Source organism: Palaemon carinicauda, chromosome 31 (assembly GCF_036898095.1).
Source record: "Palaemon carinicauda isolate YSFRI2023 chromosome 31, ASM3689809v2, whole genome shotgun sequence".
Taxonomy (NCBI): Eukaryota; Metazoa; Arthropoda; class Malacostraca; order Decapoda; family Palaemonidae; genus Palaemon; species Palaemon carinicauda.
The window spans coordinates 78304856-78328401 of record NC_090755.1 but is presented as its reverse complement, the minus strand read 5'-3'; the positions used below and the strand labels follow the sequence as shown (position 1 = coordinate 78328401).

General features: G+C 37.4%; 1 protein-coding gene across 1 annotated transcript in view; it reads right to left on the bottom strand.

The window, feature by feature from the left end:
• Positions 1 to 1105: 1105 nt before the first annotated feature.
• Positions 1106 to 23546, bottom strand: part of Cul3 (cullin 3) — a 40482-nt gene continuing 18041 nt past the window's right edge. The window contains exons 2-14 of the mRNA XM_068355456.1: positions 22854 to 23051; positions 21144 to 21329; positions 20653 to 20856; positions 19875 to 20054; positions 19219 to 19413; positions 15151 to 15327; positions 10368 to 10646; positions 10038 to 10216; positions 5952 to 6318; positions 5569 to 5738; positions 5027 to 5165; positions 3999 to 4126; positions 1106 to 3341 (exon numbers count right to left, since the gene is read on the bottom strand). Of these exons, the coding sequence (XP_068211557.1) occupies positions 3317 to 3341; positions 3999 to 4126; positions 5027 to 5165; positions 5569 to 5738; positions 5952 to 6318; positions 10038 to 10216; positions 10368 to 10646; positions 15151 to 15327; positions 19219 to 19413; positions 19875 to 20054; positions 20653 to 20856; positions 21144 to 21329; positions 22854 to 23051 (2427 nt within the window). The 3' untranslated portion in view covers positions 1106 to 3316. The remainder of the gene's footprint in view (positions 3342 to 3998; positions 4127 to 5026; positions 5166 to 5568; positions 5739 to 5951; positions 6319 to 10037; positions 10217 to 10367; positions 10647 to 15150; positions 15328 to 19218; positions 19414 to 19874; positions 20055 to 20652; positions 20857 to 21143; positions 21330 to 22853; positions 23052 to 23546) is intronic.

Sequence of the window (23546 nt, the reverse complement as noted above, 5' to 3'; positions counted from 1 at the left end):
CAAAAGTGGCTATTAAAGGTTCAATCAACCACCCAACCTTTGATTAATATAAAATTGGAGCTGATTATCACTTTGGTCAAATGTCCACTCATTGAAATATCTTTAAATTAAATTTCCCATTAAATGATAATTAGTCACCTGACCGGAAGCCAATGCATCGCTGAGTAACAATTTAGCAAAACAAATTATTCGAATACTAACACTGATAAAATAACGAAGAAGTAGATGAAATTAATCTTGCTATAATGCAGTAGATACAATATACTATCATGGTCAAGTGAAAATAAAGTGAGATGGGTAGTGACAAAGGTCTAAGTAATAGAAGAAAATGCCAGTCACTTTTCCCCAAGATGTTAAATCTCCAATAAAGTCCTATTATTTATTCACAGAGGAAGAAAACTTCTGTCCACTCAGAAGTGAGTTCTTTGAATGCACTGTTTCAATTTTGCAAGACTATGAATGGCTACCACTCACAGTGCACTGTAGACTATACTTATCCCTTCAACCCTAGCTGCATTGCCTTTTGCCTTGTACTTTTCAGGCATTTCTTTTATCTATTCCACTAATCTGTCATACTTCTCCTACTTTACTTTGCTCCAATATTCACCTCTCCTTAAGCATATTATCTAGGAAGGCGCTACATCTACAAATATGAATTTATATCTATAACATTCACAAGAAAATATAAGTCATTTTACAGTTCCTCTATTGATGAAAAAAAAAATGATTTGGATAGGTGTAACAAATTATGTACACCTATGTAAGCAAACCTCTCATTACTAGCTTAGCTGGTAATAATAACAAATGATATAGAATGAGTTTAATCTTTGCCTTTCACTCAGAGGTAATCAGAATTTGCTACAGGTGGATTTTTTTTTTCTTTATAAAATCTGTTGCAAACTATGGTAAAAAGTAAATAACCTCTGTACTGTTAGCACTCTGACAAAAATGAACTTGTTTACTGTACTCACCACTTTCTCACAGAGTTAATACCGTACTGTATCACTAAATATTGCATTACTGGCTATCAATGCTGAAAAAAACAGTTGCATTCTTAATAATTCAAGTAAACTGTACCATATAGGCAAATAACAACAGTACCTGGTCTCTTTTGACATTCATTTAATGGAATAATAAATTACATAACTCTTGTAATCCTCAATGTCCAAAGACAGCATACAAAATAGGTGACAACGGGGGCACCGGAACAGGAACACCAGAACAGAAGAGGAGGAGGATAGACGTTGAATAAACAATAGAAAGTCATCTTTACTACAAGAGATAGAACATAATGTAAAAGCAGGCAAACAGACTAAATACCAACCCTTAAAAAAGAAAAAAAACAACTTGATGATGATGGTAACAGTATAGAAAAAATTTAATATACCCGTCTCAAACTTAATTCATCAATGAGGCTGATCAATAAAATACCACAGAGTTCTCACGTCTCGGTACTGTATCCCTATTTAGGCACTCAATTTAGATGCAAGGACCCTGCAAAAGTTTTGGCTGCTAGAAAATGCTCTTCAGAAATCCTTTAAAGTTTCATGGAGCACATAACTAAATTTTGCACAAGATCCTGCTGGCAATATTAACTATAAAAAAATCTAAGAAAATTCACTAATCAGCATAACTAACACACCTCATACGAATTAAGAGTGAGACCTGATAATGTCCCTTGGCATACTTATAGGAGAGATGTACTTTTCTTGAACAAGGTTTGACTGAGTGTGTTTCATGTTCACTACATGAACTGGTATTATTATATATCAGGGTTTGATACAACTACAGAAGATAACCCATAACAATATATGTATACATTATATACAGATAACACTGATCAAAATCCCCAACGTTACCCAATTCGTTAACCTGAATGTCTTAGCAATGGAGATCACCCAATTCTACCTTCCACAGAACCTTTCTCTTGCCATCTCCAATATCCTACTAAGTTTGAATAAAAATTACGAAGGGAAAATAAAGCATTCAAATACAGTAATTAACAATACCTGTTGCTCTACCTTATTCAGTACTGTATAGCCACTTTCATACTAGTGCAAATTCCTTAGGATTGGGTTATCAATACCAAACAAGAATACTGTACTAAAAATTTACTATAAAATTTCCTCTTCATATACTCACGGTTCTCAGACAATATAATTAATACATCTAATTTCACAGTATTTTTCAACCAGACACCAACTACCACACACAACCTTGCATTCTGAAAACAACACAATAAAATCTTTCCCACTGGAAATAAATAGGAAGATCCTCCAATCTTCCACAAAATGACCTGTGAACCATCTAAGAAAAAATTTAATCAAAGTTCCTAGTCATCTTCACAAAATACAGTCTCTGCCTGCGTAGAAAGAAAAAAAAAAGAGAAAATATGGCTCTTAGAGCCATAGAAAACCGAGTTGTGACACAGAATCCTCAGTTGTTCCCACATCTTGAACCTTTGCATAACCACATTTAGTATATGGATAAGCCAAGACTAGTAAGTGTGGGAATGACCAAGAGATTCTCTTGAAGAGCAGAGGCGTAACTTCCACCCATGAAAATGTTTTGACAAAGATGCGAATAAAGATGATTTTTTAAAAATTTCAAATATCGATACAAGTCTATAATTGTTATTAGCTGAGCGCCGACAACAACACTCACTTTTGCATGAGTCGGGACCAAGCAAGAAAGCGGTTCATCACTGTACATTGCACTTTTTTTTTTTTTTACTTTTTTTTGCATTACTCCACTTTTATTAGTATATTTTTGCTATCATCATCTTGTGAATAGGGAGTCTCACGTGGACAGAGCTGCCTCAAAACATCAAAATTTTCTAATCATACAAATAAAAAAAGATGGGATCTTTCATTTCTTTCAGTTTCCAGCACTTTATTTGAACTGCAAGAATGTCACTGTCTTTCACAGGTAAAATCACTATCAACACATTACATGTTTTTGTCACCTTGCAATCAGATGTAAAGGGGCTATCGGTAACCTGTTCCATATTGTATCTGGTGAACAAGACCTATTACATTATTTGCCTAAAGTACACTTATGTGTGTGCGCTCATGATGCGAGTCCAAAGCCAAAAGATCACCTGTTCACCCTTGTGTCACATTATGCTGAAGAGTGATATAATCCGAAGAGGTGCAGAGTGCACAGAAGGGAGGAAAACTGGATCGCTACTGAACTGACTGTTCTTGGAGCCGCTGAGTTTGCTGCATCCCTATCTATCTGTGCTTGCACAGCCGTATATTCCCAGGAGGGAAAATTTCACAGCCTTGGCTATGCTCCACATTATACAACCTACTCTTCACGCCACGTAAGAGTAGATTTTCCTGTGAAGAAACGAAAAGATAATCTTATGAATGTGGCACAGAACTTACTGGTCTTATAAGAGCATTTTATAAATCAAATTTAATCAACAAAATCTGTTCACTTTACTCACAGCTAAAGTACATTCTGAGATGAAGAAAGACAAAAATTACAGTATGACAGTTTACTTTGGATATCTTTCTATAAGACTATGAAAGATGGTACTGTACATGAATCAAGTGGTATGAAAAGGTGTCATGGGTAGATAGAATAATATAGGAAAGAATGTTAAAACATGCGAGTTTTCTTTCTATATTTCCTATTGTTTCTAATTGGTTGTCAGTTGAAACGTCCCCATTTCATTAATCAATTCACAAGAATCTGGTTCGATCCCCACGAGGATCGTAAGTTTCTTGTGAATTGATTAATGAAATGGGGACGTTTCAACTGACAACCAATTAGAAACAATAGGAAATATAGAAAGAAAACTCGCATGTTTTAACATTCTTTCCTATATTATTCTATCTACCCATGACAAAAGGTCACTCAGTATCAGCAGGTCAAGATTTTCAAACTTAAATAACCACAAGTATTTTCACCTAGCTTATCTATTATTATCAATTATTGATGGAAAATAAAATTTTTATCACAATGTAAAAACTTTCTTTGCTTCAACTTACCTATCTTCTGGTGTACGGGCCAAGTATTCCCGCTCAATGAGGCTTTCAATTCTTTTCTTGATTAATATTGGGGACGGTAAGAAGCGGGACTTGAGCTGATCAGTAACCTCAGCAACCAAATTGTTATGCTAAAAGAGATTATAGAAAATTAAACTAGGCATCAGTATGAACATAATTGCCATGTGAAAAACAAATTCTTGCATTTCAAGGGTTAATTGATATAACTGAAAACTAAAAATACTTCAATTGGTTTTTAAAAACCAAATAATCATCTCAATTTGAATAAGTAAAAGTTCTCTACATAGGAACAAGAAGTGTTCCAAAAGTGGGTGCTTTAATTGACAATTTTCAAGATCAGATTACAACTACCAACTCCAAATCTCCATTGTTTTCAGCTAGTTGATCTTGTTAAAATTTGGGGAGTTATCCTACTTTTATATCAGGAATTCCTTCAGTTTATACTGTATATAATAAAATACTCCCAAAAGGAATTAAAACATATTTCATTTATTGCACATTCAAGTTCTTGTCTCGAGGATTACTAGTAAAGTACTGTATATGTACTAAGTACATTAGACAGCAGAAATATGAATTACTAGTAATCTGCTGGTTGGAAATTGAGAATGAACTAGCCCTGGCTACGGCCCACTAGTGATCAATAGTGAAAGTGTTGACTTTGTGGTTACAGACTTTTTCTACATTTCTGGTGTTGAACTCATCTCTACCAGAACATGAAGAGCTTAACTCTCCTGATTCACTACCATGCATTATAAATATGGTCCAAGATTTGATGGAGTTTGCTTAAAAGCATGAGTTTTTTTTCTTTGTAAAAATTCCATTACTTGCATAAATTACTTTAATAACAAAAGATAAAATAGAATGATATTGAAATCCATTCTGTAAAATTGAGCACCTACTATTTGGAAAAACAAAAGCAAGTAGCAAATCAATTCCACAGTTTTTAATTGACCTTCCATTAAGTACTGAAATTTATTCGACATAAAACTGAAACAGTGAATGAATCTTACTGTCATTCGTCGACGGGCCTTCATGATCCTGACAATCGCAGCTTCAATTTCATGCTTACGATCCTCGTCCACTTTACTCCGGGTTTCTTTTCTCTCTGGCTCACTTTCTCCTTTTGCAGCAACTGCCTGTATTTTAACCCTGCAATAAATTGGTTGTATATTTTACCATCAGTACAAACAAACATATTAAATTTCATAACTCTTCGACTTGTGTTATCAAATAGGCAAATTTGCAATTTTTGAACAAATTTACATCTAAACTACCTCCACCAAATCTTCAACTTCTGTTATCAGGTATAATCAAATTTTCAATTCATTGAACAAACTTGTATCTACACTCCCTCAGCCAATTGAGTATATAAGAAAATTGTGTACTTTCACTGAATTAAAAATTAAATGGAGTTCTTTAAACAAGACATTTCACATCTTTCAAAATAGAGGCTTTACATCTCACAACTACAAACAGGCACACAATTCACACTCATAACAGAAGCTCAGAGTAACAAGATAAAAACCCTATGGGTGATTAACTATAGCCTTACCTATATAGTTTAGAAGTAAAAGAGTCATTAACTGTAAACTCGTGTGATGCTTCCATTTCTTTAGTTTTTGGAGATTTGACAAGAACTCGTTGGGCTGGCTTACCAAGCGCTAATGACTGCAATGCCCGCACAAGATCTCTATCCGGAATGTCAGTTTCACTCTGTATTTCCTGTGGGAAAAAAAAAAAACATTCATAAAGATTGAAACACTAATAAAACAATATATCAAAATTGATCCTAAAATGAAAAAAAAGAACAACAAAGTGGTAATTGTAAGAACATAAATTATCATAAAAACCAATATAGCTAAATATCGAGACGTGTATTTGACTTAACTTTACAGTACAAATACTTTAAGCATAAGGATATAAATAAAAGCATACCTCATATGTTAATTTTTCTCTAGTATTGAATAACATCAATATGACCATTTGGTAAGTTGAAACTTGAATAATGTGTTTTCTTGGTCCTGATGGTTTACCCGGGGGCATGACAACAGCTGCAGATGAAGCAGGAGCCCCATTAGTTGGAGTTGCAGCACCAGATATACTTGGCGATGGCACCATGCCATTGTTATTGGTGGTACCTGGCACTGTTGAGGACGAAGAGGATATTCCTGCTACACTACTGACAGGATCCCCGGTGGGAACAGACGCAACTGATGGCAAAGGTGGAACGACTACGCTAGAAGCTGCACTTGCACTTTCTTCTTTTCTTGAACCATAAAATACAGCATTCAAATCTGCTGACCTAGCATAAAAAAAATTAGGAATTAATTATAAGGACTTAATAAATACCTAAATAAAGGATGATAGGTTTAGAAGACCAAAGAAAAAAATCAACACCATACTAACCTTATGAAATGCGAACTTAATCTGCCGGAGAAAATATTCTTTTCACAATAATTCAAAGAATTAATACTTTTCTCATTATAACTAGAAATGAGAAACTACCGTGATGGAATGTATTATCAGAAAACATTTATTGCAAATAGCTCTGACATGAAAAGTGACATTATTAGATGAAGACTACAAACTGGTTCCATTGAATGACATTGCAATTAGCAAAAATTATGAAGCCAGTCCTATTCATCTTGTATGTTCTAACATGTGATATTTAGGCAATTTTTAACACAGTATGTGTCTGAAAATCCAAGGAGGGGGGCTTTCACAATAACAGATCCATAGCATGAAAACATTATTAATACTATAAAAACTACAATTCTTTTATTGACAATTTCTAGTTGGTGAAAACATGAAAAAGGTGCGAAATGACTTTCATAAAGAGTTAAATTTTTTATAGACTTGATTTTTAGTTGGTAAGTCACCTTATAAAAAATTGTATAGCTGCTAAGTAATGGTGACACGATATATGCAGGTCATGGACTCTTCAATATGGATAGGATCCTTGCATTCTTATATTATGCAGTGTCTGACACCGAGGCGTAACAGTTGCTTTGCATCGTAACAACTGGGTTGATAAGAGGTAAAAAGGGCTGCATGAACAACTTGAAAGTTGTTATAGTTACTAAGGAAAAAGTAAAAAAGTCAATTCAAAATAAAAGGTATAACACTATGCACACATATCTATAATGAAATAGTCTACCAAATCATTCATTATAATACCCTGAAAGATTTGTCTTTATATGAGAATTAAAAAATTGGGGAAAGGCAAAGTTGAAAAGATGAGACCAAATGGACTTGATTAAAAGTACATGTAACTGCAGTAGGCAATAACCTATGTGGGGGGAGGGGGGGGGGGGCAGAGCGGATGATTGTACAGAACTTTCAGTACTGACTTCTATGTACTGCAAACAGTAACATTTTAAAGTGGGCAAGTAAAAATAAAGGATATTCATGCATAAATATCACAAATTTTCAAGAACTTTGTATTCTTCCTAACTATACAAACCCTAGTCCTTTACGTACTATGTGAGAATGGATAACAGCAAGACTGGAACATGGCAATTAAAACTTATGATGAAGAGTAAACAACCGACAGGTGGTTCATCTATTACTATCGCTAGAGAGTTATGGGGTCCTTTGACTGGCCAGACAGTAATACATTAGATCCTTCTCTCTAGTTACAATTTACTTCCCTTTGCCTACACATACACCGAATAGTCTGGCCTATTCTTTACAGATTTTCCTCTGTCCTCATATACCTGACAACAATGAGATTACCAAAAAATTCTTCTTCACCCAAGGGGTTAACTACTCCACTGTGATTGTCAGTGGCTACTTTCCCCTTGGTAAAGGTAGAAGAGACTCTTTAGCTATGGTAAATAGCTCTTGTGGGAAAAGACACTCCAAAATCAAACCATTGCTCTCTGGTCTTGGGTAGTGCCATACCCTCTGTATCATGGTCTTCCACTGTCTTGGGATAGAGTTCTCTTGCTTGAAGATACACTCAGGCATGCTTATTTTAACTTATATCTTGTCCTCTTATTTTGTTAAGTTTTTATAGTTTATATAGAAAATATTGATTATAATTTTGTCACTGTTCTTAAAATATTTTATTTTTCCTTGTTTTCTTTCCTCATTGGCTATTTTCCCTGTTGGGGGCCCTGGCCTTATAGCATCCTGCTTTTCCAGCTAGGGTTGTAGCGTAGCTAGTAGTAGTAGTAGTAGTAGTAGTAGTAGTAGTAGTAGTAATAATAATAATAATAATAATAATAATAATAATAATAGTGATCCCCATTAGCTCAATGACAACTCGCTTGGATGGCAGCTGGAACTTAGCCAGGAGTTGGTTCTGGTAGGAAAGTTTGAGTAAAGAACTAAGGTTTGTATAGTTGGGAAAAATACTGATTACCTTAAAATATTTTGATTTGTTCATACTGTATATGAATACAAAACATTGTCCTTTACTATAGGAGACTCATTCTTAGGTGGGTAGAAGTCCCTGTTCCAAGTGGCTGGAAACTAACCAGGTGAATCAGATATCTGCATTGTCAAGGTCCCTTACTCCGGATAGCAAGGTTGGTAGCTTCGCGGATCTCTATTATAGAGGTCCCAAGTTCGGTCCCCGCCTGGGACGCGAATACCGTGAGACCTTCTACCGGGGGGTACTCCAAGGGTAGGCGCCTGGGGGGGAGGTTAGAGGGGACTAGTGATAGTCCCTGCTGGCTAATGGTCGCCCGAGGAGGACGATGCAAATCGTCTCTGTGGAGACCTAAAACCCGCAACTTCAACTTTAACCACGTAAACCCCAAAACACTTGTGGGTGTCATGACTCATGCCTTCAAAAGTTATACTTGAGCTAGAAACCTTTGTGCTATAACCTGGCAAACAAAGAACTGAGCTTGTCAGAGTTATCCTTGAAGATATTTGGGTTTACCTGAAAACGCCACTTTAATCCTCGTAGGGAGGGTGGGAAAAGGACCTCCGTGTCTACATCCGAGGTAGCTGAAAGCCAAATGATCTTACCTAACTCAATATAAAGTCCAGCTCGTGAAGTACTCTAGGCTGTGCCTTCAAGAGAGGTGGAAGATTGAAAGGTATGAAAAGGCTAGTCATTCTTCACTTTCATCCCCGACTAACTTCTCCGATTCCTGACAATAATCACTTGAGTGCACAAATGGCCTCTACAAGACCGGCATAACCTATGGGGATTAACCTCAATACTGCTCAAAAAAGTACAGCAGGTCTTCAGAGGTACTATAGGACATATCTGCATATTCAGGGGCATGATGAAGAAGCAGTCACACTACATAATACACTGGAAAGAAAAAAGAAAAAAATTGAGAAAATTCAGCCAAATATTCCAGTCATAAAGAGATATCTGTCTTTTCCAATGGTTGAAATCCAAGCGAGTTGACAGTGAGCTACCAGGGGGGAACTGTTGCCTCCCCACTACCGACAGATAACCCACTGTCGGTCGTGTACACCTCTTTATAAGCTTTAATTGCTGTGTTCCAGCTTCGCTATTATCCATTCTCCTACTGTATAGCAAAGGACGATGGTTTGTATTTGTGTGGGAACAAATGTTTATGCATATATAAACAAAGTTGAACATATAACCACATAAATGAAACTGACAAATAAAGCACTTTTTAATTTGATATTTTCTTACTTCGCCTATTAAGCATTTTAAAATATGATGCTGATAATTTCCATTGGCAAACGCTGCTACTGTACTGTAAATACTAAGTTCCACAGTTGCAACTAATAAATTGTGACACTACTTTTCAAGATAAAGGATGGTAGGATAAGAGTATTATGAAATTGAAACATATAGTCCAATAAGTTAAGTGACATGAATAGGAAAGATGGAAGGAAGAAAATGGCAACAAAAGTAAATTACTAATAAGTGGATACACTCAGGGGCCAAGGAAAAGTTTCAAAAACTATCTACAGTAGTAACTCACAGTGCTAACCCCAATTGGATATAAGGATAAAGTCTATTGACATAGAGGGACCTTAGAAAATTAATTATTACAAAACACCTATAGATACTTATGTACTCACCCTAACTGAGGATGTAACGTAAGTTGTCTGCCACTGTGCTTGTTGAGGTAGAATCTGCGGAAGGCCTCGAAGGCACTTCTTGGAGCCATAGGAATGTTGGCTTTAAGGTTGGCAGACTGTGTAGGCCAGTAGCCCGTCGTTAAAACTCTTACATATATATCAACACCGAATAAATTTGTCTGAAAAATAAATTCATACCCTTATAATAACCAAAGGTACCCTAAACTTCAATTGATCAAGTCTTATTATACATCACAAAATTAATGGAAAGTTATAAATTTAAAAAACGAAACTAACTTATTTATTCAACCTAACAATTCAACGACTTACCCCTGCACTATTTACTCTATTCTTGAACTCTTCATTTATAGTATTCGATATGGTAACATCCTTAAACATGCCTTCCAACTTTGAAGTAAATTGGCAACCACATTCTGTTTTTAATTTGCTTATCATTGTCTTTTCAGAGTCTTCGGACACAGACTTCTGCAGTAAAAGACGCTTTGCCAAGTGTTGCTTATAATAACGTTCAAATACGTCTTTTTCTTGCAGGAAACGGAAAAGCACCATCGTTTTATCAAGCACTGCTTCAATTTCAGCTTCTGTCATCTGCAAATATAAAGTCGATTTATCAAACTTGTGCAATACTCAAAAAAAAAATATATATAATTTCATACCTTTATTTCCTCAATGTGATAAACACTTTAATTCTACAAATTTTTCAAAAGAATTTGTATTTTTCCTAGCTATAAAAATCCAAGTCATTTAAATGAGTTTACTCCATTGTTGTTTGGGTACAACCAGAATTAAAGAAATTGTGGGATTCTTTAATATTGTCTGGTTACCAGCATCTCACCAGCTGAGTCAGCGGGACTCGCATAACTAACAAGTGGTCGAGGCTTGAGGGGTGGATGAGGTTTGGTCTTCATATTTTGTAGTTTCTTCCTACGCGAAATACAAACCCGCATCTTTTAAATGTCTTCCTTAGGAGGAAGGAAAGTCTCATTGGAAAATAGGGAGTTTGCAAGAGGTTAGGTTGAGATGTCATGAACAAAAGACAAGTGACTTTGTCACAACCCCAACAAGTTTGTGAAACTGTATGAACCATTTTTATAAAAATTCAGTATATTCAAAATTGAAAAATAGTCACAAATATTCTTACCTGCATAAGTGGTCTCTATGTTGAAACTACCCAGGAAGGGATGTTCAGAAGAGAAAAAAGAAAACATTCATTAAACTCTCATACACACTCATGCAGAGAATAATGATGATTGTGACAGAGTTAGCCATCCTGCAAAGGCATAAGTCTCAGACTATATGTTGTGCGGCCACCACTGGGACCAAAGAGAAAGTTTCCAGTTATCTGTGGGTGCAGTCTTTTAATTAATGTGCAGTGAAACTGTTTTGTCTCTTCCAAACACCAGCACTAAGGACTTGAGCTAGTAATTGGTTTTTGTGGAGCGCTAAGGTTGCAGTAACACCGCGTATGTCATGACCTTTGGGAGAACCCCGGTCGGTGTTCTTCCCAAAGATTTAGGCTATAAGCTTTAAGAATGACTTCACATAACCAGAACGATAAAGTATATTTTGCTACACCCTTCCTGTTTTAACTTGTCCTTCTGAACAAGTTAGGAATCGACAGATGTAAGGGAGCATTTCTTTTAAGGCCGAGACAAACTGCCCTTACAGGATAAAGTAAGACTGTCTGGATCATCATTTATTTCCTTGATCATGGAGATGGAGAAGGAGTTAAATCTACTATCACTACTTGATGGATTTTGGGTCTTGGCAATAAACAATTGAACAAAAGAGGACGACAGATCTTTCCACTGCCTGGAGTGTGAAACTACATAAGATAGCCCGTCTTGAGAGTAATGTCTATATCTGAAGCTTTCTGGAGAGGTTTGTAAAGTGCCACTTCTATGGACCTTAAAACCTTAATCTCACACCATGGAGGAAATTTGAGTATACGAGGTGGGCAAGACTGTTCAAAACTCTTAATCAATGGTGAAGTTCCCACATTGAGGAGAGATCAATTCCCCTCAGTTTGAAAACCTGGCTTATGGCTAAATAGCCTTTTACCAAAGTGACAGTTTCTCCTCCCGTAGGACAACAGAGAGTTTGCAGTCAGTGGAATAGTGGAATTGAGTGGAGCAATATCCAATCTTACAATACTACAATACCAATTAAAGTTCCTTCAAGTTAAAGAAATCTTAAGTCATGTGCTTTAAGAACTTTGCACTTATTGCATCTCCTCTTTAATATGCAGTTGCCCCAGATAAAGGCTGTTGATGGAGAATGACTCTTAATACTTTTGCCCCAGATCTGACCCGATCTGACAAGATCTTTCTCATATAGAGAATTGGGAAATTTAATGACACTGCAAACTATTGAGCCTGCTTCTGACCAATGGTCTAGCCAGGAGCAAGCCTGAGCAGCAAATATAGCTGCTGTTCCAATTTCTGCAACTCTGTGGCAGACAGGGAGGCAGAAAGGTGATCAAGTTCTTACTAGACATACCTGGTGTCAAGCTTGCACATCCAGGTCAATTGGAAGTGGACTAGGATGTGGGCCTATGTACAGTACACATAAACTTGTTTAAAGCCGTAGGTAGCAGTTTCATCAACCGACAAGATCTTAGAGAGTTCTCTGCACCCCAGATCTGCTTATTAATATGCTCCAAAGCATTTTTGCCTGGTTTGATGGAGACATTAAACTTATAGCAAGCATTATGTGGTTTTGGAAAGAAACCTATCATGCACAGCCTTCCTGCTACTTGGCCACGTGGAGGTTTGCCCCGTCGATACAATGTATGAGGTTCATGATTTTAGAAATTAGGATGCCTACCCGGGTTCAAATGATGAAACTTCTACAGGAGTAACACCTGTTGCTTCTGTTGTCATTTCGGCAATTTGTATTCGGGACCTAATAACAATCAGTTCTAGAATTAAGGAACTGTTTCTAAGACTGGGGCCTGATGGTCAGAGCTCTTGCTTTGGATAGACTAGAACTTTTAACTCTCCCTTCAACATCATCTTTCCTCTCTCTTCTCTGATATCCGAGAAGGAATATACCAATCTAATTGGTGATTTGTCTCATACACGCTCAGGCACGTAATTGGCATTCTTGAAACGGCAGCCGCCTATTGTTAGAGGCGTGTTCATCAGCACTTTAACCCATCGTGAGAAATCTGGAAGTGTTGATGCTTTTCCATGGGAAACATTAATAATTTCATCTCTAGGGGAAAATTTACCATTTGGGCTTTTGGGTGTTATTAGTAGGCACAAATCAATATAGGATCTCACTGGGGAATAATATAAACCTTTTGCCGAATGGTGCAAGAATCATGTTAGAGTGTTATATTAATGGGAGAAATTGGCACCATGGATGAGAAATCTCATTCTCCTACTTCTGAAATAAAAAGCTAATCCCTCGAGCTTAGCACACTCACTGGTGGGGATGGTGATCTGATAGGATTTAAAAACTCGGAGAAATTAGCAGTTACTGTAATGAACCCAGCTCTTTTTGGTTAATTGCCAAAACCAAAGGGTCATAATCACTCTGAGAATTCTCCAACTCACTAATTGTAATTGGAGATAACTCGCCTGCAAATTCCTGTTTAATAAAGTGGCATCCATCCTTTATTATTGCTGCCTCTGGGAACTCCAATAATCTAAAAAAAGAAATTTGCTTCTTGCCCTCTCTGGAGGAAGACGCAAAAGTGGTGCAATCCCTTATTTCTCTCTCTTTAAGACAGCTGCTGAATTTCTCCCATTAGGAAGATGACCATTCCTTACAAATCTCACAAGGGGAATATATGGAACATCTCTTACCTCAACATGCAGGACATAAAAGGATGGTGGATCTTCATCCGCCAAACTCATGAAGGTGTCACAAGGACAACCTTTAAGGCCAGGGAAGGTTCTCATACATGCTTTAGAAGCACTCATGATCACAAGAAGCTGAAAGGAAAAGCACAAAAGCAAAGCGTGAACAGCAGTCTAACAGACGTCCGTTCTTCACAGAGACCAAGAGTGAAGTGGGGATTGTGCCACAGGCTCCTACATGCCTACCCAGCTTAAGTGGGAACAGAGGGCAACTATACAATGTTGCTAGACCCAAAACATTTTCTTAATTATAATCGTAGCAAAACCATTATAGAGTGTAAACCATATAGATGACGAGGTTTTGTAATATTTGCCTAGGAACAAAATCTGGCTCAAATCCTAATTTTTCTCTAGCAAAACTGAGCGAGTATTTTAGTAGCCACTGAATTGGCTGGCAGTTGATGCAAGTTTGCTAATCTGCTCTGCTAAACTACCCCTTCAACTGTTACACCATCAATGAACAAAAACTGCTACTATTTGACCAACAAATTTTCTTAAATCCAGTCTCTCATTTAAATATAGCACATTGACTTTCATCATTTACCCTCCTAATAGCTCTCAAAAATCTAAAATTTAGGGTCATTCTAAAGTAGAGTCAAAATAACTGCTTCAGTAAATCAACAAACCTCACTTCTTAAAGTCACATGTCTCTTTCCCATTCACTCCTTATTTTGTAGGGTTTACATTCTCAAAATCATACCACACACCTAATCAAGTACATTTTTCAATCTATACCACTATGATTCTTACACCAACTCCATGACTTTTTCTCAACTGACTTTAAACAACAATGAAAAGGGAGATAAAATGTTATCATCATACATATACCAAAGGCACTTCCCCCAATTTTGGGGGGTAGCCGACATCAACAAGAAACAACAAAAAAGGGGACCTCTACTCTCTACGTTCCTCCAGCCTAAACCAGGGTAAGAATTTGACAGAAGAAAATGCTTTCAATAAAAATAGTTGGATTGGAAGCTTCAAAGCAATTGACTCCTTAATTTAAGGATAGCAATGGAGATGAAGTGGAAGAAGAGTAAGGAGGCCCACTATTTGAAGTAAGGAAATAATAACCTTCGGGAACCAAAAATAGCTACGCATACAAGAAACTCAGTACTCGGCAAACTAGACCCCTCCCCCAAGCATTAAGCACAATAACAAATAAGTTCTTTTATTACAGAAAAAATTCAATTCACATATTGTTGCTTCACAACCATAATACTCACCCCTTTAACCCCTTTCTTTAGTTTATCATCAATAAACAGGGACAAATATTCCGGAGATTTACTGTTCAAGTTGATAAAGTATTCAAAGTCTGCTGCGATCATCTGCTTGAATATCTTATCATTATTAAAGGAATTATGTAGAAAATGGTCAAACCGATCTTTTAAGTCCAATAGATTCTGAAATGAAAAATGAGGAAAAATGGAATAAACATCGCATTTTTTAATTTGCATTTTTCCTAACTATATAAACCCAAGTCCTTTAATAAGACTTGGGTTTGTATACATATAGGAACAAATACGCTGCAACAAGAAATGCATTAATGTTCTTAATTCTGCAACATTTCACTATGCAAACACTTAAATAAGGACATGGGTATCCACGACAGTATACATTAAACCAAATACAGACATTACAATGCAAAGCATGACAATGGCCTACTAGTTAAACTATATTTCTCAGATTTACATTGACATTTGATTACACAATAACAATAAATATTCTAAAATGTAATATACATTCCATTCAGCATCAAACAAAATTAAAATTAATAAATAACCCATCAAGATTTCAAGATAAGACACAAAGGAAAATTAATATTTCAAGCTTTGTTTTAAGCAAAATCACTGCAAGTCTTTGCTACCATAACATCAAGAAAATGTTTGAGCATAACTCAGCCTAATTATTTATGCCTATAAACTTAAAACTACTAAAAGCCTGGACTATAGACAGTACAATACTCTCAGTTGTTCACTAATTCTGAAAACTACAAGAAGATATAAGCTTATTAACCCATCCAACCATCTTACAATTAAATGTATAATTACGTATTACAACCACAGGAGATTTACAGATTGTAAGCTGTAAATTCCCTATTTTTACATGTTTGAATAACAAAAATCTGTCAATAAGGACAAAGTGGTGAGCCCTTCCCTTGAATACAAAAATATTGCACCCCAAGAACACGTATATACGCTAATTTAACAAATGCATGCACACAAACCAAGTTGGCTAACATTATATATTTGTGTCTGTATTTTTCTAGGCAAGTTTTTATATTTTTGGCCTATCTAGTTATCGTCAGACTTTATACTTCTTTTAGCATAGTCATAAAAAATTTATTAATGTATGAAAGAGCAGACAAAGAAATAAATACTTACTTTAGAGAGACATGCAGCAAACTCTCACATATGAATAACATACGGTTTAAAAGAAAACAATCTGCTCCTCAGAAAATCATATGAAATAGTGGAATTACTGTATAAAGGATACTATAATTGAATAGCTTCCCAGGTTAGGAAAGGGTAGTGTAGGAGACTAGATGCGCTTGCGTAAATACATAACAATGACAAATTAAGAGGTAATTTGTATTTTTTGTAGCATACAAACCCGGAGTTATTTATAGGGGTATTACTTTCAGCATAGCTGAAAGATGAGCCAAGATAATTTTGGTGAGAGTAACTACCCCATCCGCTAGTTAGCGGGTGGGGGTAAGATAGACTGGCTACCCAGCTCACTCACATCTCTTGACTCAGTAACCACTTTGCTTTCTGGCAGGACTTCTAAGGAGAGTGTGAGGAGGTGCTGGACAGTTTTCAGGTGTGAAGCCGAAGCAAAGCAACAGCTCTGTGGTAAATGTTGGCATGAGGTTGTTGGAGCAGGTCGTCCCGTGGAGGGAGTTCCCTCTGGATCTCCATGAGGATAATTTCTGTGGACGTGCTTGCTTCCCTTTGCCTCTCAGATTGAGGTAGGGGATGTCTGGCCGAGGATTTAGGGGATCGTAAATAAATCCTTTGGCTCTCTGTCCTGAGGCAGAAGTTCCTCCATCACCGTAAGCCTTACGGACTCAGCTGGTCTGCAGAACGGATAGGGATCCACAGGAGAATAAACTATGTCGCACTGGGGCTGACGGCGTACCTCCTTAGGCACTATCTCAACCGGAGAGAGACGGAAGGAGTCCAGGTAACCCTCTCCTCCTTAGGGGGAGAAGGACGTATGCTCTTCCTCTTCACTTTTGGTTTGGCCTATGGGATCTTGAACTGCCGGGGGGGGGTACCCTGTAGTTCAGGAGCGTTCTCTTCCCGTGCCCTCTTGCGAGGAGAGATAGGCTTCTCCTTGCAAAGGGGAACTGCTGAAGCACAACCCACAGAACTCCTCCTTGAGTTGGACAGAGGAGAGGCAGCAACAGAGGGTTCCTAGGAGTGCCTCCTACAGACTGGCAACGAGGGGTGACCCACATCACGGCTTGCCACACCAGGTTAAATAATACTTGCAGCCATGGGGGGTCGCAGACTCCGTATGTGCTGGGATAGCACGGATTCCTGGGCTTTGAAACCTCTAAAAGAATCTTAGCCCTCTTACCTGTAGGCAAAATTGGCACAGGCCTCCCCTTTGGGAGAGGGTTTGGGTGTTAATAAATGGGCGACGGCTGTCTCTGGGTTGGAAGCCCCTGACTGGAAGTATTGGTGGGAATCTCTCCTAGCAGGATGTTTACCCTGGGGAGGGAAACCTTCTGCAATCAGAAACAGAGATGGAATTTCGTTCGGGGACGAAGAAACCACCGGGGTGAGGCGACTGCTCCAGCTCGAGAGCTACCTCCCACAAAGGGAACGTTTGTTTACCCAAAGGTGAACTTCACTTAAGGCAGTGCTCTACCTCCGCCCCAGGAAGAGAAGCATAAGCATAACGAGGCAGCCGATGCCCAGTGGTGGCTTTCTCTCGCAAACGAGAGACGTATTCCCCCGAAGGGAAAACCTGCCTCGGAGTATGCTTTGCCACCGCCCCTGGTGGATAAGTAACATCATCACTGCCGGACACAGACTCAAAGTCTGGCCGACAGGCTGCATTGCCTGCGCCCACAGGAGGAGGATCACCCTCCACAGAGGAAAGAGAAGAACACCTTTTCTCCACTCCCAAATGAAGGAATTCAAAAGCGAACCATCAACGCCAAGCAATGGCCAAAAAGACATGATATCGATAAATGAACAGGTGCTCCGTGGAGGAAGGGAAGGAGCCGACTCACTCGGGAAGTCAACGCCGTCTCCTAACTCAAAAGGATGACCTGGGGTAACAAGGCCGGTGCTGCTACTTGGCCATTCTCCGGAAGGGACCAGCAGAGGAGGAGCTAAGGAAAGAGGTTGGAGAGTAGAAGAAGAAAACCTTGATTTCTTCAACTTCAAGGATGACCCCAAAAGGCGAAGAATCACGTTTAGCCTTCTTTCGGTGCCCGAAGCTCTCCCACTAGGAGTAAGGCCACTCCCGACACTGATCACAGGTGTCGTTCTTAGAACACTGATGGCCCCGGCAAGCCAGACACAGCAAGTGAGGATCAGTCTCAACAAACTACATAAAAGTAAAGCAGGAGCGGCCCTCGGGACCTGGACAAGTATGCATACTGGGACACCAGATGCACACAAATTCTGCTAAGAGAAAGAGAGAAAGAGTAATCCAGGCAAGTCAAAGATGGGAGAGAGCGACAGTATGTCCGCAGTCTACCGAACAAAAAAGCCAAGTGGTTACTTACTCAAGAGGCGTGAGTGAGTGTGGTAGCCAGTCTACCCCACCCCCAACCCCCTTCTAGCAGATGGGGTAGTTATCTCTCACTAAAATTATCTTGTCTCGTCTTTCAGCTACGCTAAAGGTAATACCCCTATAAATAGCGGAGGGTTAATATTTGCGCCGGAACAAAGGACTCTCTAACAATGAAAAAAAAAAAATCTTTAAAAAACTACTTGACACATGAAATATAGACATAATCCTAGCCAAAATTGCAATACAGTAATCCGAGTGTCCAAAATTCTATGCCAGAGGTCTTGAGTTATGATCCTAAACAACAACTTTCAAATAACATACTGTACAGTACTGTACAATATGTTATACTATATATATATTGTAAAAATTTCCATAAGCATTAAACATTAAAACAACTGTTGATAATTTGTTGTAAAATACTTTCAACAGCATCGAAGGGAGTAGAAATATTCAGACATAGATTAAGTCAATCATGCCCAAAGGATTTAAATGATGCCGGGCACCTATTAGTAAAGGTACCCAAGCAGGGCATAACTTACTTGAACGAATGTTATGGCATTCTTGCCTCCTTCCTCTTCAGCAACCAGTGCTTTGCCCTGTTCTCTCAGATGCTGCGATACACACTCCGCAACTGCTCTGAGACCGTCTGACACTCGTGACATTAATTTATACATACACGCAAGGTCTTCAGTTTTATTATTCTTGAGCATGTGAACAACTCCAGAGTTCTCCATCTGTACAAAAAAAAAAAGTGGAAATTTCAAAATCAAAACAAACACAAAACCAGATACCAACATTCTTTAAAAAGAAAAATTTAAAATTTTATACTAAACTTTAATTATGATTGGTCCTATTTTGAGTTAAAATGTTTTATAAGGCAGGTTATCTAGTTAAATTACTGTTTGAAATATCTTCAAATCTTATCCAACCCCTTATCTGAAATACCAACACATTTTATTAAGATTAAAATCAAATTTGCTTTGGAGTAGCTTTTGAAGCACTCGATCTGCTCTCTTTCCTATGAGTTTACCAAAATCTTTATCTGGTTCCAGCTTTTATTCTGACCTCAAAATTGACGCACCCGTATTCTTCCATGTATGATGCAATGATCTGGTTAATCAAATCAACAAGATGGCTTTCAGAAAAAAGCATAATCACACATATTCAAAATTCATGCCAAGCAAGTTACATTTACCTCGACTATAGTTTTCATATGTTTCTTGATAAGCTCCTCCTCTACAACCTCTACAATACGTCTTTCGGTAGATTCATCTAAATAATGCTTTGCTCGTTCCGCTTCCTCCATGATCCGCGCTTCTACTCTCTTGATGTACACGGAGGCACTGTTCTCAGCTAAAAACTTTTGACTTTCCATCTGTCAATGAAAAAGACATGGGGAAATGTAGGATTAATGGAAGGTAAATTCTTACTGTAATAAATTTGACTATATGTGATACCAGATGTAACCCAGTTCATTAAATATGAATGTTAACAGAAAAAAATAGAACGAAATTCAACATACATTTAGGCTACTCGCTCATCACAAACTCTAGATCTACAGTATAAAAATCAAAATGCTATACTCATCCAGCCCTCTTTTACAATTCCAAGTAATAAGACATTAGTATAAAACTAACAGCAGGAATTGCATTTCATATAAAGAACTTTTTAAATTTCCTTTTCTATATACATCAAAAATACTGTCAAATAAATCAGCCATAGTAAAAGGAAAAGAAGACTGTGTCTAAGATAAAGTTTCAGGAGTCAATTTGCTAAAATTAACTACCACTTGCACTCTCATGACCAAAACATTAATTTTGATACATCAATTTCTATCTCTCGAGGCGTGAAAAAAATATACCTATAAAATAAATAGGTTTGGAAAGTGAGGCAAAAATGCTCAACTACATTCCATGAAAAGAAATTCTTCAAGCATAAGGGATTGATTATACAAAAACCTATTAGGTACATACCCGGTAAAATTCTGCAGATTGAGCAAGGAAAGGCCTCTCAAAATCTTCTTCATAGACAGCACGAGATTCAATACCTAAGACTATTAACATTTGGGCAGCATTCTTTATAGCTAGCCTGTCTACTACTTCACCTCTCCGTTCTCTCATCACCATGTCTAGTAATGTTTCTCTTAGATGATCTCGTATACAACCATATCTTACTACCTGTAAGTACAAAGCAAAAAACTATCATCTGTGGAGTAAAGCAAAATACTTTGATAAAGATAAAACACAGCTTTTCTCTAAAGTTGTAAATCTACAAGTTGCAAGATTTCAATAGAACTATATATGGCAGTACTGTTTTTGGTAGAAAATTATCTTTGATCACATCGTTGTTGTTATATTCATCATGCCATTTACATCATAAATATCTTGAAGTAGAGAACTTGCTTACATTTCTTTCTAATATAAATAATAATTAAGAACCCCAAAACAAGTTTAGCCACACTTACCTGATCTCTAAAAATAATTAGCCCTAAGTTGTAGACATTATCAACATTGTTCTGATGTACATAAACACGGTCCATGTACATGAGAATGTCTCTGATCATAACCATTGATGTTTGATGGTCATTCCAAGCATAATTCAAAGTGAGAAGGAAGTTATTTTGTAAAGAAGCTAAAACATCAGCTCGAACCTTTGGAGAAAAAAAGCAAAATTACTGTTAATGGCAAGTATCTTTCATGAATTCTTAAAGATATCAGGTTTTATAAAAACTAATTCCCTTCATAACAACAAACCAATACCTTACTGAAGCCTACTACTTAGATACTGTACTTCCAAACCATATTTTCTTTCAAGAAACCAAGAGTAAATTATCTAATCCTACCAGAAAATAAGTTTTCTTCTTAAAATTCCCATATCTACTAAGATAATGGTATTAATGTTACATACTTCAGTTATTATAGGTAGTAGGTTGGCCAGGGCACCAGCCAACCAATTGAGATACTACCGCTAGAGAGTTATGGGGGTCCTTTGACTGGCAGACAGTACTACATTGGATCCTTCTCTCTAGTTATGGTTCATTTTCCCTTTGACTACACATACACCGCATAGTTTGGCCTATTCTTCACGTAATCTCCTGTCCACATACACATGACAACAATGAGAATACCAAAAAATTCTTCTTCAGTCAAGGGGTTGACTACTGCACTGTAATTATTCATTGGCCACTTTCCTCTTGGTAAGGGAAGAAGAGAGACTTTAGCTATGATAAGCAGCTCTTCTAGGAGGACACTCCAAAAGCAAACCATTGTTCTCTAGTCTTGGGTAGTGCCATAGCTTCTGTACCATGGTCTTTCATTGTCTTGGGTTAGAGTTCTCTTGCTTAAGGTACACTCAGGCACACTATTCTATCTTATTTCCCTTCCTCCTGTTTTGTAAAAGCTTCTATAGTTTATGTAAGAAATATTTATTTCAATGCTGCTACTGTTCTTAAAATATTTAATTTTTCCTTGTTTCTTTCCTCACTGGGATAATTTCAATCTTGGAGCCCCTGGGCTTATAGAATCCTGCTTTTCAAACTAGGGTTGTAGCTTCTTTAAGGATCCCCAAACTACATAAAAATATTGGAAATGAAGAGGCAGTACAGACAACTGTTGCACAATTTATGCTCTTCAGAGGCAGTAGCATTTGAAAAGCAAACAAGATGTAACAATAAATTCTGGAGAAATTACCCTACAAACTTATTCAAAAAGGGTAAAACTTAATTGTCAAGGATAATTCTACCTTCCCATGTCCCTCAAATAAATTGGAATTTGAACAGAAATGGTACTGGAGACAGGTACCATGAACTTAAGTATAGTTAGCCTTGAAAGCCGTATGAATTAGCTTTCTAATTATCAGGAACGTTTAATAGTTTTTTATCATTATCTACGGAAGCACAATAGGTCTACTTTAACTAAACATAAGGGATTTTCCATTTATCCAATAAATATGAGGCTGTAATATTTCTTAAAAGTTAGGTTTGCAGTTACAATTGAATTTTGAACAATTCATATAAAAATATGAAATGAATTACTCCTGAAAAATTAAAAACTTTTTATACATCTTTAAATACCATACTGAAATGAAAACATGAAATGCATAACTGTACTGTATTATTAATCACTATGAAATGAATATAAAAGTCAAAATAAAAGAAACTAATTATCCTACAAACCTTATTTTCCAAATGCTGCGTGACAACATCCCGCAAACCTGTGTAAAGTCTCTCCCCGTGCTTGTGTAATACCATAGTATATGCATTTCGGTAGAGCTCTTCAAAGCTAAGGCCGCTGTTATTTTTCTTTTGAATTTCCTGTATGGCATTTTTGAGCAACTGCCAGATGTTCTCCACATATCGCTCATCCATCGTCATCTAGGAGAGAAAAAATTACATCAGAATAGCACTTTAAAATAAAATCACTTTAACAATTACAGGTTAGAGTGATAGAAATGACAAATTTGGAGATAATCTGTATTTTTCCCTAACTAATACAAAGCCGGAGTTATTTATGAGGATATTCTTTCAGCAAAGCAGGAAAGTAGCCATTAGACTTTAAATGCAAGGTGGCAACCCTACCTAACCACTGTAGTGGGTAGGTAGGAGGGTGGCTGGGGGTACCCAGCCACCTATATCTACTCACTGATCAGTGAACCATGTCACTTTTCTTTTGGCTGGTAGAGATTGGATGCCTTCGTTCTCTCCTTCACAAGGCTTAGCCATGTGGCACTCTACAGCTAAAAATTCTCTGCGATGACTTACAACTGGACAAGGACTTCTTTGAGAAGCTTCCTGTTAAGCTAACCACTGCGCCCCCGAGGCCTGGGGTACTTTAACGAAGCGATTACCCACGTAACACTCACCAACGCA